Below are 19,824 nucleotides of genomic sequence, written 5' to 3'. Positions count from 1 at the left end.
CTATTTTATTAATTAAATGCTGTATGACCATTGAACAATTCAGAGCATCAGTTAAAGTAAGTCAACTTTATTTAAAGGTACAATCCATAGTAAAGAAAAGGGTCATCCCACCATCAAAACTCAAAACTTACAATTGCATTTAACTTTTGCATTCAACTTAGTTGAAAGACCCTTTAAGAAAAGCATTAAAGACAACAACTGCTAAAAAGCTTTAATTATTCTCTGATGCTTTGTAAGAGAAAGTAAAACCATTTTTTAATTGTAATGTCACATCGTGTTAAACAAAGAAATTCCGATTCATTTTCATCTTTAAATGAAACCTGTAATTATGAATAATTAACCATTTCATGGTTAGTCCAATATCCTTTTTTATAATCACGTGTTTTAGCAATTATACAATAGTACTTTGATCAAAATTTTGCAAGACACTAACATTACCTTTCAATCAATAATGTGACAATTTCAAAATTTCGGCTATCACCATGGCAACTGCTGTAATGTTATGTCCGAAAAATATATACCTTTAGCTTCTCTTAACAAAACAAACAAACAAGAGAACACAAAACAAAAACTGACATACAAAATATGACCACTAAAGCTAATGTTAGTTCAGTTTGCTAATTAGCATGACTCATCGACAACAAAGGTATCAACGCAGACAAATAATGTTGGATGAGTTTTTTTTCATGAGCCATACATGAGCATATTAAATACAGTATTGTTACCCATATAAGTTTTAACACAAACTAATAGCACAAGAAAGCTAATTTAAAGTAATTTACAGGAAAAAGTAGCTGATTTGCTTTAGCACCACAAAGAAGGCTGTAGCTTCTCAGTGCGTTGGTTTTACCTAGCATAGCTACAGCAAGCTAGCAATATAAAATAACTTACAGTTAGTCATTTAATACAATGGCTCTCTAATGATGGTTACCAGTGAATCTTGCTCTTCAAATTTTTCCATTTTGTAAATAAATTTAAAAGGTAGGAGAGGCAAAAAATTTTGAGAAACTTTTTTTGTTGTCAGCATCAGAGATGTGTTTTTCGGTAATTTTCAAGATATTTACCAGGTATAATTGTGTTCTACTGGGCTGCACTGACTGAAATATTTTCATAAGTTTACAAAACTGTGTCCTTATTATGTTTTACAGAAATGGTTGAAGGGTTTTTTTCTGTGTATTGAAGAGCTTTAGGTAGTCCAACTCTTGTATGTTGACACTATGAAAGTCTGCTCAACATTTCATGGCAATAGTGAAATTACTGTATTGAGTTAAAATGGTTTAACAGGATGGCTTGTAAAAGGTCCTTGTTTCTATGGATGTCCATCACTGCCAGTGTGCTCCCGAGGTGCTCGCTCATGTAACACCAGAAACATATCCCTTTGTACATCATGAAGGAAGGTTACATTCACTCTCTTTAAGTTTTTGTTTGCTGTATAATTTGGCCATTATACCTGAAAAAAAAGAAAAAAGAAAAGAATAAGTGTAATGTGGGTTCATTATTTTTCAAAGTAGGCTATTTAAAAATATACAAGAAAAGTGATTTTTCCTCAGTTGTTGCAGTCTCGTCATATGTCTCACAATCTTTAACTACATTCTAGTAACCTTTTAAGCAAGTTTCATGAAAATCTGATCATTGGTGTGTTCAATGATTATCAATGTAGATTTTAAACACCACAGTGAAAGAACCTAACCCACAAGTTTTATCAAAACAGTACCAGTAGGGTCTGAGATATCATATAGTCCAACCTGTAATAAGCTACATAATTCTTATTTCCCTCAAATATAATCAGTTGTAATGAAGAGATGCTTACTCAGGGGTTGTATTGGATCTAAAGTGGACAACAGCATAGGGGACATGCTCCTGTACTTGGGGCTGATGTGGCTGGACGGTGGTGTAGAGCGGATCTGTCTGGTTCTTAGAGAAGTTGATTCTGCTGTAGTAAAGGTCGTCCTGCTCTGTTGCTTGAGCTGAGATGTCTTCATACACAGGACCAGGGTTTAGCTGATAAAGAAACAAAATAATATTACTTTACAGTACATTGTATTTAAAGTTTTGGCTGATCCTCCAAAACAAAGAAATATGCAACAATTCTGAGTAGAGCACAACCGATAATGGTTTTGGAAGAGATATTAAATGATTGTTACAACAGATGTTTGGTATCTTTATGTTCCAGTTTCATGAATAACAATAAAAATATTTTTCCCCATTTAGGGTTTCTCCAAGACAATTATCAACACTGAAAATAATGATAAAACAGTGTTTAGTAAAGTAATAATCTGCGAGAAAAGCATTTAAACAGGGTTGTGGTCAGTAATGTTTATTTTACCTGCTCCATATTGTCTGATGTTTCAAGTCTAGGAGAACGGCTGGAGAACCTCTTTCTCCTGTTTAGTGAAATGAGTGAATATAAAAATGAATAAATGATTTCAGGTTAGTGTGTAAATGTCATGACTCTGTAACAAAGCTCATTGTTTCTCACCTAATCCAGAAGAAGACAGTGAGTGGTATTATAACCAGGAGAGCAGCAACAACTCCAACAGTTGCAGGAGTTGTTGCTGTAACAACTCCAACAGTTGCAGGGGTTGTTGCCGTAACAACTCCAACTGCTGCTGTTGATGTTCCTTTGATACTTTGGACAGTGAGAGTCTTTTCACCAGAGCTGATGTTTTGGTGGGTTTTGACAGCACATGAGTAGTTTCCTGCATGCTGAATGCTGACTGGGTCTAGAACCAGGTGTTTGTTTTGGTTCTCTGGCACCGTCAGAGGTCGACTGTTCAAGTACCAAATGTAGTTTGTGTCTTCAGTCAGAGGACAGCTGGTACTGCAGGTCAGTGTGACTCTCTGGCCCTCTGTCACCACAGCAGGATACAACTCAACTTCCAAGCCTGAAAGATTATTAGATTAGTCAGTAAATGTAAAAGAGACGTATCATCTCAAAAGTCCTCATACCTAAATTACAAACTAGGTTTGTCACTGTCCTTCAAAACAACCCAGATGACATGATGATAAAAAAACAACTCATATACAGTAAGTGTTTTCTAATCTGCCACTCCTATGTTTAAGGTACAGACAGGTTTAGGTAACTAAAACTACTGTACTTAGTTAAAATCACCATCATGGTTAAAAAAATGCTTTGTAGAAGATGAGACATGAAGCACAGACTCCTGTGTCAGAGTCACAGCCTTTGTAGGCTCATCCATCCATTCTGATCTCCTCTCTAACTATGGTGGCTGAGAGAGCTCAATGCACTGCAACTTATTAAAACACAAACAAATGAAGACCTTCGTCTTTTTGACACATATGTGACATAAAGAAATACACTGCAAATAAATAAACAATGCAAACTGTACAGAGTAGTAAATAGGCTTGTAGGTTACATACAAAATCAAATTTGAAACTAAAACAAACATTGTTAGCTCATTTTTGAACACCAGACAGCAGGTCCTGACATCAGTTTTTCATGTCCCCCAGACACTTCTTTATTTCAGTAACTTCCCTTTTATTTGCTTGTGTTTCCTATATTAGAAGCACATTTCTTTATACTGTGTGTCAAAGTGGTGAACATGTTTACATGCATTTTTTTAAGTTGCAGCATGTTGAACTCTCTCTCTCTCCTACACTGTTTTAGTGGAGATACAACTTCTACAATGATTTGACACATTTAAATATGCATGATGTTTTAATTAGACCATTGAGACAGTAGACAGAATACAGGCTCCTAATTAAGCCAAAGTTGGGAAATTAAGATTTATCTGTTAAAGTTCTTAAAACGGTGAATAATTGGACCATGGCTTCACTGTGAATGATTTATTGTGTGATATTTAAGAAATCACTGGTCTGATTTTGACAAAACACAGATGCATCTTTACACTTTATTGTTATGAATTTCAGATGGTGCACGACCCTGCATACAGGTTATTGTGTGCACTTAATTTAGCTACAGTTACATAATTTTGACTGTCTTTTGTTAGTGTTATCATATTAAGCATGAACCAGCCTTTAGTCTTCTTGTAGGCATTAAAGAATAAAGTCTTCTGACTGCTGTTAGTACATGGTGAGGGAGCAGCACAGTCTCTATTGAAAAGTATACAGACAGGAATTACCTGAGACAATCAGAGTCACTCCAGGTGGATCAGCCCTCCGTACTACATCATCTTTTAGGAGTCTGAATGTGTATTCTGCTGAGTCAGTCTTCTTCAGGTTTTTGATACTCAGGATGTGCTGGTTGTTCATGTTGTCATGATACTGCACGTGAACTGCATCCTCAGTCTGCTTCACAGCTTCCTCCTCACCACTTCTCTTTATTTTATACCAAACTTTAGACTCAGGCTGCTGGTTGTCAGGATACAAATATTCACTTGAAATGTTCACTGAAGAGCCTTCCAGGGCGCAGATTCTCCTTCTGATGTAATTTACACTCCAGCAGTTCTCATCATCAACACCTGAAATATAAATTAAAGACTTAAAATAGGGTCACTCTAAATAACTGCTAAAATAGCCTTGCCTAATACTTAAATAAAAAATCTGTGGTAAAAGTTCAGGTGTTTTTTATAAATCATGTTTTCTGCAAATCAGGAAATATCACACAATGTGAAAGCAGCTAAAGTGTCTCTTTAAATACTTTATATGGCTCTTTTACAAAAAATGTAAAACATTGTTTGGATTTATACTGAAGCTTGCATTTATTTAGTCTTTATGGCACAATCTCTAAAATGAAATGGTTAAGTATTTTCAAATATCTAATGTGTAATTATTGTGTAATTATTATGTGTTGTCGTTATACAGACTGTGATTTACAGCTTCACAAGCGAGTCATATCAACTCAAACACTAATCAGCAGTTCATGTTGTCTTTAATAAGACACACTGGTTACCAGCAGATCACCTCCATCACTGACTAAATCATAAGTCAGATAATGGATTAATAACACTACAAAGAAAATGAAAATCAGGTTGAATTAACACCTCTGAAATATATTTCATGTTGCCCAATAAGCATACAAACTAAAGACAAATGTGCCATCCTATAATATAACAGTAATAACAGACTGTAAGTTGGTTTATACTCACAGACTTCAGCAGAGTGAAGATCCTCGTGGTCTTTGACAACACAGGAGAAGATATCAGCAGAGGAGTTGAGAACTGAAAGCTGCTGTTTCTTCTCAGACATTAAGTGTCTGTTCTTGTACAATCTATAGGCAGTTTGGTTGTCAGTCAGTGGACAGTTGGTGTTACAGGTCAGTCTAACATGGTACACATCTGCAGGTGTTCTTTGTAGACCTACTTCTGTTAGGAGATGTTAAAAACATTTTTCAACAGTTAATGTGTGTCATGTTGAATTAAATAAAAATAATATATTGATCACAAAATTAGTGCAGAAAAGAAGAATGTGTAGAATTGTAGTCAGCATGTCAGTAACAGTAAAAATTAGAAAAGAAAGAAAGCAAAGATATGACAATTAGATGTCTGTTCTTAAAATATTGTTTTAAAGGTGTTCTAGGTGTGGGTGGTGGGAGTGGTGTTTGTGTAAATGTTTATGCATGTTTGGAGAAAGTTAACCTCTGGGATATGTGATGGAGCAGGGCTCATTCACTGATGTCTGCTTTTCAGAACACATTCTTCCTTTAGCGTAGGTCACAGTAAAGCAGGTCGATGTGACAGAATCTGAACAAAAACAAATAACATTTAGTACTTTAACTGGTAAACCCTTAGTTATAGTATTTCATAGGCTTTATAATTTAAGGCAAAGCTTAAATAGTAAAAATATTCTTGAAAGTGTTTAACTTGAGGTTTTGTAACATGAAAAGGAGCCAAATGATGTCACTCACTCACTGAGACTTCAGGAGCTCTGAGATCCTTGTAGCCTTTGATAGCACAGGAGTATCTGACTGCTTCCTCACTGCTGACCAGCTGTTGGTACCAGGGAGACCAGTCCTGATAGAGAAACTCTCCATTCTTGTACCAGATGTAGGCTGCAGGGTTTTCAGTCCGGGGACAACTGGAGCTACAAATCAGTGATACTGTCTGTCCCTCTGTGGCAGGAATCACCTTCACCTGCAGGTCTGAGATGATGGTGAATAATGTAAGAATTCATATTCTGATTTCAGTCTTAAAGTAATACATTAGTGAAAACCACTGTACCTGAAACAAAGAGCTCAGTTCTATTGTGCCAGCAGAGTTCTGATGTCTCTGTAGTCTTGCTGCAGCAGTAAGACTTTGCATCACTGTCTGTCAGATCTTTGATTCTTAGAGTTGGATGACTCTCTTCAGACATGTTGTACGTTACATGATTTCCATCTGCAGAGAGCTCACTGAGAACAAACTTGGAGCCAGCCTGGTATACAATGAACCATTTCACTCTTGAAGTGGGATGTTGAGCTGAGCAGGGCAGATCCACTGATGAACCTTTTAAGGCACAGATGCTTTTGGCTTGTCCCTGAACCCCTTTAACAGAAGCATTGATTCATAATTATAACATTCTTCTAGTACTAATCACTAAATATTGATAGTATGAAATATTGTAAATGAAGGACATTTGATGTATAATCTGCAGTTTTCTTAAAGTTGTTCACACTTTAACTCCAATAATCAAGTAAATCATTATTCTTTTTACAGATTACAGTTAATAATCTCATATTGTATATATCATGTTTACAGTCATTATATAAGAAGAGATAAACAATAATTCATACCTGAGATGCACAGAATGAAAGCCATAAACACACAGCCAGCTTCTGCCAACAACATGGCTGTTGTAGTCCCTCCGCTTCTAAACACAAAGTTGATCATATTAATTTTTTAATGGCCTTACCACACCTGCTGTGTTTATGAAAGCTCATAAAACATCAAAACTATAAAGAAATGGTCAAAATCAACAGCCGTCCTCTTACAGAGTAAAGACTTAAGAGGACAGAATGGACTGTTGGTCATTGTGAGAGTTGCGGGCAGATGTACAGCATGAAGCTCTGACACCTAAAATTCACTTCCTTCTTGCTTCTTCCTCTAGTACAGAATCTACCTCACATAGTTCAGTGTTTATTTGACGTCATATTCTGACAAGGAAAACGTTGATTTTAACTTGGGGGTGCCATTATTTTTCTTACTCTGTATCTCATCACAATTATTATTGTTATTTTCTGTTTTTATGGTGTATTGGTTCTTCATGCCAGATATTTTAGTGTTAAACTGCATTATATTTTCATTGAAAAGTTGTAAAAACTGCTGAAGTGAGAACAGAGAGATGTGAAGCTGTCTATGGACGGTGATGGTGGTTTCTGTGGTGGAAACTGCAGAAGTTTATGGTAACTTAAAACACTGCAGAGCATGCAGAATAGGACAAATAATAGTATAATATGTTGTACATGAAGGACATCTGAAGAAAGCTTGAGAGCATTTTTGTTTTTTTATTCTTCCTTTCTGTTTTCTGTATCAATCTGCAATTTTTTACAAATTGTTCACACTATAACTCTTAAGATCCATTAAACATGTTATGTGTATGTCTTACAGTTAACAGTAAATGCTCATTACATCAGAGAGGATAAAGATTTATACCTGAGATGTTGGGGCTGAAACCAGTAAACACACATCCAACTTCTGCCAACGTGGTTGTTTTAGTCCCTCGCTTCTAATCAGTGGACCTTTTTCACAGCAAACACTTTGACTTGTTCAAGCAGGAAAAGTACAGGTGTAAATAATAACATTAATGTTGGCACCCATACTGGGTCTATAAGATTATAACAGTGTTTGTATCTGCTGCTGACCTTACTGAAGAGTCTAAATTAAGAGCAGGTTTATAGAGAAATGACTGAAGCCAGAATGGACTGTTGGTCAGTGTGAGGGCGGCTAGCAGACATGCTGCATGTAGCTCTGATACCAAAAATAAACCTCCTTCCTCATTATAATTCTTAGTAAAACCACAGATAAACAATCTATGCATTGCAGCAGTTGTTTAGTTATTTGATGTCATATTTTGACATGGAAAACCTTCATATTTATTTTAAGGTGTCATTGTTTCTCATTTTTAAGTAATGTATCGGCTCATCATGCAACATGCAGCAGTGTTAAGCTGCATCAAGTTATGATAAAAGGTGTCAAAGTTGTCAGCGTTGGTCAGAGAGGTGTGAGACTGTCTGTGTTTGTTTCATGGTGAAAAAAAAAACACTTGTGAAGAGGAAGCTGCAGACATAGTTTTTATGATCACATCATACACTACAGAACATACAGAGTAGAACATGTTTCAGAGAGCAAAATGAGTTTTACAAAAGCATTTTTACAGTTATAGCTGCAAATCAAACAGAAAGCACAGTAATACAACATGAAGCACACCATAGCACACTACTATAAGTATTCTGTTCTCAATGATGCAACATGTCCGTCAACAATCCACAACAAATCTCATTCTCAGTTCACATAGTGTTGGTTATGTCCTCTTAGTGATTAAAGACATCTGTCCATTTACAATATTCAGTATTTGGGAGGACCCATCATGCTGTGAAGTTTGTATTTCACTCAGAAACTGGAAACTAGAAAGCTGGACTAACTAGCTTCCACTCAGAAAGTGAAAGCTATGTAAACTAGCTTGTTAATGTTAGCACTGATTCCCACAAGACGTCACTTTTGTTCACATTATTTCAACTCCTGCTGAGTCATTCTGCACACTCAGTGCTGTGTTTGTCCCACATTATTAAAAGGAGGAGGTCTAGTTAGCGTTAGCTGTCTCTCTTTCACAGGTCCATATACAGTATGGTGATGGAAAATGACCAGACTGTCAAAACTATAAGTTGAAACCAACAGCAATGAGTCCTTTAATGTCAGCAGCCCCCCATGAATTTAATCAGGACACTGAGTAATGTACTGTAAGCAGTTTTCAAATCACAGATGGGACGAAGTAACAGCTAACAATGACTAGCAAGGACTAACAATGTATGAACCACTTGGATGAGTTGACTGTTGTTCAGTGTGCATGTGGATCTGACATCAAAATTTCAGACAGACCTCACCATACCTTGAACAATGCTGCTAGCATGGCTAAAAATCAGTAGCAGAGAATCCAAAATCTGTAAATGAACTAATTTTGATGTCAAAGTGCTGGTTTTTCAGGTTTTGATCAGAATTTCTTGTCAAACACTTTTAATATGAACTAAAGCTCACATTTACTCTATTATCTTTTCACTCATTCATTTGTTCTTGTACAGGGTGATGGTGACCAGTGTTCTGGGTGACAGACATCCAGGAGAACTGCACATCTTCAGGAACTATGACTCTCCCTCCGTCCACAGAGAGCCCCCGTATGCCACCACGGCCACGTTCCAGCCTCTCACTGTCCCACAAGGTACTAGACCTACTGCAGTAGTGCTCAAATGTTTTATGAATGGTGGGTGGTGGTGTGTGTTGCTGTCTGCCACATTGTCCTTAATGTTGCCACCAGATGGTGACATAGTAAAGTCACCATTTTTAACTCCTGCAGTGTTTACTGACACAGAGCAGCCAGATATGGCTGTCAAAGAGTAAATGATTAGGTGCTATAGCTGACATTTTTCTCAGTTGATGTAGTCTCGTCATACGTCTCACAATCTTTAACTACATTCTGATAACCTTTTAAGCAAGATTCCTGAAAATCTGATCATTGGTGTGTTCAATGATTATCAATGTAGATTTTAAACACCACAGTGAAAGAACCTAACCCACAAGTTTTATCAAAACAGTACCAGTGGAGTCTGAGACATCTTAAAGCCCAACCTGTAATAAGCTACATAATTTTTATTTCCCTCAAATATAATCAGTTGTAATGAAGAGATGCTTACTCAGGGGTTGTATTGGATCTAAAGCGGACAACAGCATAGAGGACATGCGTCTGTTCTTGGGGCTGATGTGGCTGGACGGTGGTGTAGAGCGGATCTGTCTGGTTCTTAGACAAGTAAACTCTGCTATAGTGAAGGTCGTCCTGCTCTGTTGCTTGAGCTGAGATGTCTAGCTGATAAAGAAAAAAAATATATAATAGTACACTATGTTGTATTTAAAGTTTTGGCTGATCCTCCAAAGCAATATGGAACGATTCCAAGTAGAACAGAACTGATAATGGTTTTGGAAGAGATATTAAATGAGTGTAACAGCAGATATTTTGTAACTTCACATTCCAGTTTGTATGACTAAGTAGATGAATAACAATAAAAATACTTTTCCTCATTTAGGGTTTATGCAAGAGCATTATCAACACTGAAAATAATGATAAACAATGTTTAGTAAAGAAATAAGAACCTGCAAGAAAAGCATTTAAACAGGGTTTTTGTCAGTAATGTTATGTTATGTGGCAGAATTGTTTAAATTATTTTATTTTACCTGCTCCATATTGTCTGATGTTTCAAGTCTAGGAGAACGGCTGGAGGACCTCTTTCTCCTGTTTAGTGAAATGAGTGAATATAAAAATGAATAGATGATGTCAGATTAGTGTGTAAATGTCATGACTCTGAAACAAAGCTCAGTGTTTCTCACCTAATCCAGAAGAAGACAGTGAATGGTATTACAACCAGGAGAGCAGCAACAACTCCTGCAACTGCTGGAGTTGTTGCTGCAACAACTTCAACAGTTGCAGGAGTTGTTGCTGTAACAACTTCAACAGTTGCAGGAGTTGTTGCTGTAACAACTTCAACAGTTGCAGGAGTTGTTGCTGTAACAACTCCAACTGCTGCTGTTGATATTCCTGTGATACTTTGGACAGTGAGAGTCTTTTCACCAGAGTTGATGTTTTGGTGGGTTTTGACAGCACATGAGTAGTTTCCTGCATGCTGAATGCTGACTGCGTCTAGAACCAGGTGTTTGTTTTGGCTCTCTGGCACCATCAGAGGTCGACTGTTCAAGTACCAAATGTAGTTTGTGTTGTCAGTCAGAGGACAGCTGGTACTGCAGGTCAGTGTGACTCTCTGGCCCTCTGTCACCACAGCAGGATGCAACTTAATTTCCAAGTCTGAAAGATTATTAGATTAGTCAGTAAATGTAAAAGAGACGTAACATCTCAAAAGTCCTCATACCTAAATTACAAACTAGGTTTGTCACTGTCCTTCAAAACAACTCAGATGACATGATGATAAAAAAACAACTCATATACAGTAAGTGTTTTTTAATCTGTCACTCCTATGTTTAAGGTACAGACAGGTTTAGGTAACTAAAACTACTGTACTAGTTAAAATCACCATCATGGTTTAAAAAAAATGCTTTGTAGAAGATGAGACATGAAGCACAGACTCCTGTGTCAGAGTCACAGCCTTTGTAGGTTCATCCATCCATTCTGATCTCCTCTCTAACTATGGTGGCTGAGAGAGCTCAATGCACTGCAACATATTAAAACACAAACAAATGAAGATCTTCAACTTTTTGACACATATGTGACATAAAGAAATACATTGCAAATAAATAAACAATGCAAACTGTACAGAGTAGTAAATAGGCTTGTAGGTTACACACAAAATCAAATTTGAAACTAAAACAAACATTGTTAGCTCAATTTTGAACACCAGACAGCAACTCCTGACATCAGTTTTCATGTCCCCGAGACACTTCTATTTTTGTAACTTCCCTTTTATTTGCTTGTGTTTCCTATATTTGAAGCATATTTCTTTATAATGTGTGTCTAAGTGGTGAACATGTTTTCTTCATTTGCTTGTTAACATCGATTTTTTTTAAGTTGCAGCATGTTGAACTCTCTCTCTCTCCTACACTGTTTTAGTGGAGATACAACTTCTACAATGATTTGACACATTTAAATATGCATGATGTTTTAATTAGACCATTGAGTCAGTAGACAGAATGCAGACTCCTAATTCTGCCAAAGTTGTGAAATTAAGATTTATCTGTTAAAGTTCTTAAAACGGTGAATAATTGGACCATGGCTTCACTGTGAATGATTTATTGTGTGATATCTAAGAAATCACTGGTCTGATTTTGACAAAACACAGATGCATCTTTACACTTTGTTCTTATGAAAATCAGGTGGTGCACGACCCTGCATACAGGTTATTGTGTGCACTTAATTTAGCTACAGTTACATCGTTTTGACTGTCTTTTGTTAGTGTTATCATATTAAGCATGAACCAGCCTTTAGTCCTCTTGTAGGCATTAAAGAATAAAGTGCTGACTGCTGTTAGTACATGGTGAGGGAGCAGCACAGTTTCTATTGAAAAGTATACAGACAGTAATTACCTGAGACAATCAGAGTCACTCCAGGTGGATTACCCTTCCGTACTTCATCATCTTTTAGGAGTCTGAATGTGTATTCTGCTGAGTCAGTCTTCTTCAGGTTTTTGATTCTCAGGATGTGCTGGTTGTTCATGTCAAGATACCACATGTGAACTGGATCCTCAGTCGGCTCCACAGCTTCCTCCTCACCACTTCTCTTTATTTTATACCAAACTTTAGACTCAGGCTGCTGGTTGTCAGGATACAAATATTCACTTGAAATGTTCACCGAAGAGCCTTCCAGGGCGCAGATTCTCCTTCTGATGTAATTTACACTCCAGCAGTTATTATCATCAACACCTGAAATATAAATTGAAGACTTAAAATAGGGTCACTCTAAATAACTGCTAACGTAGCCTTGCCTAATACTTAAATAAAAAATCTGTGGTAGAAGTTCAGGTGTTTTTTATAAATCATGTTTTCTGCAAATCAGGAAATATCACACAATGTGAAAGCAGCTAAAGTGTCTCTTTAAATATTTTATATGGCTCTTTTGCAAAAAATGTAAAACATTGTTTGGATTTATACTGAAGCTTGCATTTATTTAGTCTTTATGGCACAATCTCTAAAATGAAATGGTTAAGTATTTTCAAATATCTAATGTGTAATTATTGTGTAATTATTATGTGTTGTCGTTATACAGACTGTGATTTAAAGCTTCACAAGTGAGTCATATCAACTCAAACACAAATCAGCAGTTCATGTTGTCTTTAATAAGACACACTGGTTACCAGCAGATCACCTCCATCACTGACTAAATCATAAGTCAGATAATGGATTAATAACACTACGAAGAAAATGAAAATCAGGTTGAATCAACACCTCTGAAATATATTTCATGTTGCCCAATAAGCATACAAACTAAAGACAAATGTACCATCCTATAATATAACAGTAATAACAGACTGTAAGTTGGTTTATACTCACAGACTTCAGCAGAGTGCAGATCCTCGTGGTCTTTGACAGCACAGGAGAAGATATCAGCAGAGGAGTTGAGAACTGAAAGCTGCTGTTTCTTCTCAGACATTAAGTGTCTGTTCTTGTACAATCTATAGGCACTTTGGTTGTCAGTCAGTGGACAGCTGGTGTTACAGGTCAGTCTAACATGATTCACCTCTGCAGGGGTCCTTTGTAGACCTACTTCTGTTAAGAGATGTTAAAAACATTTTTCAACAGTTTATGTGTGAATTAAATAAAAATGATATATTGATTATTGAAGTGTGGTTAGTGAAAACAATAATGTGTAGAACTGTAGTAAACATGTCAGTAAAATAGTAAAATTAGAAAAGAAAGAAAGCAAAGATATGACATGAAAATATTGATATGAAAATAAATGATTCATGGTCATTTAGATGTCTGTTCTTAAAATATTGTTTTAAAGGTGTTCTAGGTGTGGGTGGTGGGAGTGGTGTTTGTGTAAATGTTTGTGGATGTTTGGAGAAAGTTAACCTCTGGGATATGTGATGGAGCAGGACCCATCCACTGATGTCTGCTTTTCAGAACACATTCTTCCTTTAGCGTAGGTCACAGTAAAGCAGGTCGATGTGACAGAATCTGAACAAAAACAAATAACATTTAGTACTTTAACTGGTAAACAATTAGTTACAGTATTTCATAGGCTTTATAATTTAAGGCAAAGCTTAAATAGTAAAAATATTCTTGAAAATGTTTAACTTGAAGTTTTGTAACATGAAAAGGAGCCAAATGTTGTCACTCACCCACGGAGACTTCAGGAGCTCTGAGATGCTCGTAGCCTTTGATAGCACAGGAGTATCTGACTGCTTCCTCACTGCTGACCAGCTGTTGGTACCAGGGAGACCAGTCCTGATAGAGAAACTCTCTGTTCTTGTACCAGATGTAGGCTGCAGGGTTTTCAGTCAGACGACAACTGGTTTTGCAAATCAGTGATACTGTCTGTCCCTCTGTGGCAGGAATCACCTTCACCTGCAGGTCTGAGATGATGGTGAATAATGTAAGAATTCATATTCTGATTTCATTCTTAAAGTAATACATTAGTGAAAACCACTGTACCTGCAACATGGAGGAAGATTTCACTTTGCCTGCAGTCTTGTGGGTTTTCTGCACTCTCTCTACAGCAGTAAAACTTTGCATCATTGTCTGTCAGATCTTTGATTCTTAGAGTTGGATGACTCTCTTCAGACATGTTGTATGTTAAACGATTTCCATCTGCAGAGAGCTCATTGAGAACAAGCTTGGAGCCATCCCAGTATACAGTGAACCATTTCCTGCTTGAAGTGGGATGTTGAGCTGAGCAGGGCAGATCCACTGATGAACCCTTTAAGGCACAGATGCTTTTGGCTTGTCCCTGAACCCCTTTAACAGAAGCATTGATTCATAATTATAACATTATTCTAGTACTAATCACTAAATATTGATAGTATGAAATATTGTAAATGAAGGACATTTGATGTATAATCTGCAGTTTTCTTCAAGTTGTGCACACTTTAACTCCTATAATCAAGTAAATCATTTTTTACAGATTACAGTTAATAATCTCATATTGTATATATCATGTTTACAGTCATTATATAAGAAGAAATAAACAATAATTCATACCTGAGATGCACAGAATGAAAGCCATAAACACACAGCCAGCTTCTGCCAACAACATGGCTGTTGTAGTCCCTCCGCTTCTAAACACAAAGTTGATTATATTATTTTTTTAATGGCCTTACCACACCTGCTGTGTTTATGAAAGCTCATAAAACATCAAATCTATAAATAAATAGTCAAAATCAACAGCAGTCCTCTTACAGAGTGAAGACTTAAGAGGACAGAATGGACTGTTGGTCATTGTGAGAGTTGCGGGCAGATGCACAGCATGAAGTTCTGACACCTAAAATTCACTTCCTTCCTGCTTCTTCCTCTAGTACAGAATCTACCTCACATAGTTCAGTATTTATTTGACTTCATATTCTGAGAAGGAAAACGTTGACTTTAACTTGGGGGTGCCATTATTTTTCTTACTCTGTATCTCATCACAATTATTACTGTTATTTTCTGTTTTTATAGTGTATTGGTTCTTCATGCCAGATATTTTAGTGTTAAACTGCATTATATTTTCATTGAAAAGTTGTAAAAACTACTGAAGTGAGAACAGAAAGATGTGAAGCTGTCTATGGACAGTGATGGTGGTTTCTGTGGTGGAAACTGCGGAAGTTTATGGTAACTTAAAACACTGCAGAGCATGCAGAATAGGACTAATAATAGTATAATATGTTGTACATGAAGGACATCTGAAGAAAGCTTGAGAGCATTTTTTTTTATTTATTCTTCCTTTCTGTTTTCTGTATCAATCTGCAATTTTCTACAAATTGTCCACACTATAACTCCTAAACTCCATTAAACATGTTATGTATATGTCTTACAGTTAACAGTAAATGTTCATTACATCAGAGAGGATAAAGATTTATACCTGAGATATTGGGGCTGAAACCAGTAAACACACATCCAACTTCTGCCAACGTGGTTGTTTTAGTCCCTCGCTTCTAATCAGTGAACCTTTTTCACAGCAAACACTTTGACTTTTTCAAGCAGGAAAAGTACAGGTGTAAATAATAACATTAATGTTGGCACCAATACTGGGTCTGTAAGTTGATTGTATAACAGTGTTTGTATCTGCTACATCATAACTGCTGACCTTACTGAAGAGTCTAAATTAAGAGCAGGTTTATAGACAAATGACTGAAGCCAGAACGGACTGTTGGTCAGTGTGAGGGCGGCTAGCAGACATGCTGCATGTAGCTCTGATACCAAAAATAAACCTCCTTCCTCATTGTAATTCTTAATAGAACCACAGATAAACAATCTATGTAGTGCAGCTGTTGTTTAGTTATTTGATGTCATATTTTGACATGGAGAACCTTCATATTTACTTTAAGGTGTCATTGTTTCTAATTTTTAAGTAATGTATCGGCTCATCATGTAACATGCAGCAGTGTTAAGCTGCATCAAGTTATCATAAAAAGGTGTCAAAGTTGTCAGCGTTGGTCAGAGAGGTGTGAGACTGTCTGTGTTTGTTTCATGGTGAAAGAAAAACACTTGTGAAGAGGAAGCTGCAGACATAGTTTTTATGTTCACATCATACACTACAGAACATGCAGAGTAGAACATGTTTCCGAGAGCAAAATAAGTTTTACAAAAGCATTTTTACAGTTATAGCTGCAAATCAAACAGAAAGCACAGTAATACAACATGAAGCACACCAGAAAAAAACACAAGCTTCAATAAGCTTACATGGCATTGCATTGTGGTCTGGCAATGCCATTGGTTAATCTACTATAAGTATCCTGTTCTCAATGATGCAACATGTCCGTCAACAATCCACAACAAATCTAAAAATCTGCACAAAGCAAGACAGCATGTGAAAATGTGGTCCAAATATTTACATCATACTTCATCTCATTTAAATGTTCTGTGTGTGTTCCACTGATGAGGGACACAAGCCAAAACACATATGTATCACAATAATTGTTCTCTATATTACAAGTTTTCAAAGTGTTCAGTACTTTTGGGTAACTGCTGCTAAACATGGAGCAGAGTGTAACGGTGCCAGAGATTAGAAACTTTGAAATGTGACATTGAAGTCTGGCATATATCAGGCAGAAAGGTTTCCCACTGTGAAACATCTCACCAAGATTTATTAACATCAGACCTGTGGTGTGTCAGATACACCCCAACACTATATGTGTATTGATGGGTTGTTGAAAATAGTACTGTTCAAGATGAGCAAGGTCACTAAGTGGATCTTGAATCAGTTGTAATCATTGATCACTTTGGGGTCCTGTTGGGTCTAAAGTTGACAACAGCACAAGCAACATCGTCCTGTTCTTTAGACTGGTGTGGCTGGACGTTGGCGTAGAGAGGATGTGTCTGGGTCTTAGAGAAGTGGACTCTGCTACAGTGAAGATCATCCTGCTGTGTTGGTTGGGCTGAGATGTTTTCATTCACAGGACCAGGGTTTAACTGATGAGAAGACAAGACAAATAATATTAGTTTACATTGTGGGGCACTAAACCTCTAATAATAAGGAGTAACTGCTGACCTCACAGCCTTAGAAGGATAATTAGTTTGTCCAAAATATGTTTATTTTCTTTTACAGATAGTTTTAGGTCAGAGTAATCTTCATGATATCAATGATAAATGATTAATGAATGAATGAATGAATGATTGATCCTTATCCAATGATTTACAAATGGCTGATTTGTGTTGGAAGACTAATGTAGCTGTGTAATGTGGACTGCAGTAGAAAATATTTTAGCTCTACAGCACATCTACGCTGCAAAATTTGGACCCATAAAACTAATGGTACTGTACAATGTAGTTCTGTGTTGTTTTGTGTCACTTGAAGGATCATCTCATCTGAGGGGAAACAGGACAGATGAAGGTGATGTTTTCCTAATGCAGCAGAATTTAAAATATTCTGTTCTTTGAGAAGGAACCGCAAATCCTGCACACTCAGGTAAAAAATCTTACTTTCTTGAAAGTCTACGAAGGCCCGAAGTGTTTTTAATTAATTAAGTAAAAATGACCTACAATGTGAGTTTTAAATCTTAGTGACCTGTCATTAAAGTCAAACTGAAAATTGAATTCGCTCCGCTTTTTGTGATAGGAAATATAAACAATCATGAAACTGCAGATATTGTGCATAATTCTCAATGTTTCAAAAGAAGATCAAACCGTTTTTGGACATATTTGCGGAAACAGTGTCTTAGCTTCAGGCCTGTGGGTGGGTGTTTCCCTTTGTAGCGATTGACTGACATTTGAATGCTGTCGTTGTAAGGAGACATGCTGTTAGCTCACTGCTGCTCAACTGACTAAAGCACGTCATACTCTGTAAAGCCTTTAATGTTGCTGATAAAGGGAAAAAACATCTTGTATCAGGACGTTTTTTCCCCTGATCAACAGTTTGTCAATGAATAACAATAAAAATACTTTTCCCCATTTAAGGTTTCTCCAAGAGAATTATCAACACTGAAAATAATGATAAAACAGTGTTTAGTAAAGAAATAACCTGCAAGAAAAGCATTTAAACAGGGTTGTTATCAGTAATGTTATGTTATTTAGCAGAATTATTTAAATTATTTTATTTTACCTGCTCCATATTGTCTGATGTTTCAAGTCTAGGAGAACGGCTAGAGAACCTCTTTCTCCTGTTTAGTGAAATGAGTGAATATAAAAATGAATAGATGATGTCAGGTTAGTGTGTAAATGTCATGACTCTGAAACAAAGCTCAGTGTTTCTCACCTAATCCAGAAGAAGACAGTGAGTGGTATTATAACCAGGAGAGCAGCAACAACTCTTGCAACTGCTGCTGTTGATGTTCCTGTGATACTTTGGACAGTGAGAGTCTTTTCACCAGAGCTGATGTTTTGGTGGGTTTTGACAGCACATGAGTAGTTTCCTGCATGCTGAATGCTGACTGGGTCTAGAACCAGGTGTTTGTTTTGGCTCTCTGGCACCGTCAGAGGTCGACTGTTCAAGTACCAAATGTAGGTTGTGTCGTCAGTCAGAGGACAGCTGGTACTGCAGGTCAGTGTGACTCTCTGGCCCTCTGTCACCACAGCAGGATGCAACTTAACTTCCAAGCCTGAAAGATTATTAGATTAGTCAGTAAATGTAAAAGAGACGTAACATCTCAAAAGTCCTCATACCTAAATTACAAACTAGGTTTGTCACTGTCCTTCAAAACAACCCAGATGACATGATGATGAAAAAAACAACTCATATACAGTAAGTGTTTTCTAATCTGCCACTCCAATGTTTAAGGTACAGACAGGTTTAGGTAACTATAACTACTGTTCTTAGTTAAAATCACCATCATGGTTAAAAAAATGCTTTGTAGAAGATGAGACATGAAGCACAGACTCCTGTGTCAGAGTAACAGCCTTTGTAGGCTCATCCATCCATTCTGATCTCCTCTCTAACTATGGTGGCTGAGAGAGCTCAATGTACTGCAACTTATTAAAACACAAACAAATGAAGACCTTCATCTTTTTGACACATATGTAACATAAAGAAATACACTGCAAATAAATAAACAATGCAAACTGTACAGAGTAGTTAATAGGCTTGTAGGTTACACACAAAATCAAATTTGAAACTAAAACAAACATTGTTAGCTCATTTTTGAACACCAGAAAGCAAATCCTGACATCAGTTTTTCATGTCCCCCAGACACTTCTTTATTTCAGTAACTTCCCTTTTATTTGCTTGTGTTTTCTATATTAGAAGCACATTTCTTTATACTGTGTGTCAAAGTGGTGAACATATTTACATGCATTTTCTTGAAGTTGCAGCATGTTGAACTCTCTCTCTCTCCTACACTGTTTTAGTGGAGATACAACTTCTACAATGATTTGACACATTTAAATATGCATGATGTTTTAATTAGACCAGGGCAGTATACAGGCTCCTAATTTAGCCAAAGTTGGGATATTAAGATTTATCTGTTAAAGTTCTTAAAACGGTGAATAATTGGACCATGGCTTCACTGTGAATGATTTATTGTGTGATATTTAAGAAATCACTGGTCTGATTTTGACAAAACACAGATGCATCTTTACACTTTAT

General features: G+C 36.6%; 2 protein-coding genes and 1 long non-coding RNA gene across 3 annotated transcripts; all 3 read right to left on the bottom strand.

The window, feature by feature from the left end:
* Positions 1–1,584: 1,584 nt before the first annotated feature.
* Positions 1,585–5,342, bottom strand: LOC137180109 (uncharacterized). The gene is made up of 5 exons (XM_067585334.1): positions 5,070–5,342; positions 4,104–4,442; positions 2,480–2,885; positions 2,327–2,384; positions 1,585–2,001 (listed from the first exon to the last, which is right to left on the bottom strand). The coding sequence occupies exons 1-5, from the start codon at positions 5,167–5,169 to the stop codon at positions 1,807–1,809; spliced, it is 1,098 nt and encodes a 365-aa protein (XP_067441435.1). The 5' UTR covers positions 5,170–5,342; the 3' UTR covers positions 1,585–1,806.
* An 8,254-nt stretch (positions 5,343–13,596) lies between these two features.
* Positions 13,597–15,144, bottom strand: LOC137180596 (uncharacterized). Its single transcript, XM_067585972.1, has 4 exons — positions 14,808–15,144; positions 14,262–14,564; positions 13,949–14,182; positions 13,597–13,784 (listed from the first exon to the last, which is right to left on the bottom strand). The coding sequence occupies exons 1-4, from the start codon at positions 14,860–14,862 to the stop codon at positions 13,675–13,677; spliced, it is 702 nt and encodes a 233-aa protein (XP_067442073.1). The 5' UTR covers positions 14,863–15,144; the 3' UTR covers positions 13,597–13,674.
* Positions 15,145–16,170: 1,026 nt separating this feature from the next.
* On the bottom strand, positions 16,171–18,934 carry LOC137180595 (uncharacterized). The gene is made up of 3 exons (XR_010928014.1): positions 18,499–18,934; positions 18,346–18,403; positions 16,171–17,216 (listed from the first exon to the last, which is right to left on the bottom strand). It is a non-coding gene; the product is annotated as an uncharacterized lncRNA (long non-coding RNA).
* Between the last annotated feature and the right edge of the window lie 890 nt (positions 18,935–19,824).

This window comes from Thunnus thynnus, chromosome 3, assembly GCF_963924715.1.
Source record: "Thunnus thynnus chromosome 3, fThuThy2.1, whole genome shotgun sequence".
In the NCBI taxonomy this organism is placed as follows: domain Eukaryota; kingdom Metazoa; phylum Chordata; class Actinopteri; order Scombriformes; family Scombridae; genus Thunnus; species Thunnus thynnus.
Note: the sequence above shows the minus strand (reverse complement) of the source record. Positions and strands in the feature narration are given on the sequence as shown.

Bases quoted from the DNA above. Each gene is read 5' to 3' on its own strand.
- LOC137180109 (XM_067585334.1), bottom strand. From the start codon at position 5,169: ATGTCTGAGAAGAAACAGCAGCTTTCAGTTCTCAACTCCTCTGCTGAT. The intron at 4,443-5,069 runs GTGAGTATAAAC...TTTATATTTCAG, and splicing joins TCTTCACTCTGCTGAAGTCT to GTGTTGATGATGAGAACTGC. The intron at 2,886-4,103 runs GTAATTCCTGTC...ATAATCTTTCAG, and splicing joins AGTGACTCTGATTGTCTCAG to GCTTGGAAGTTGAGTTGTAT.
- LOC137180596 (XM_067585972.1), bottom strand. From the start codon at position 14,862: ATGTTGTTGGCAGAAGCTGGCTGTGTGTTTATGGCTTTCATTCTGTGC. The intron at 14,183-14,261 runs GTACAGTGGTTT...CCATCATCTCAG, and splicing joins AATCTTCCTCCATGTTGCAG to ACCTGCAGGTGAAGGTGATT. The intron at 13,785-13,948 runs GTGAGTGACAAC...GTTTTTGTTCAG, and splicing joins AGCTCCTGAAGTCTCCGTGG to ATTCTGTCACATCGACCTGC.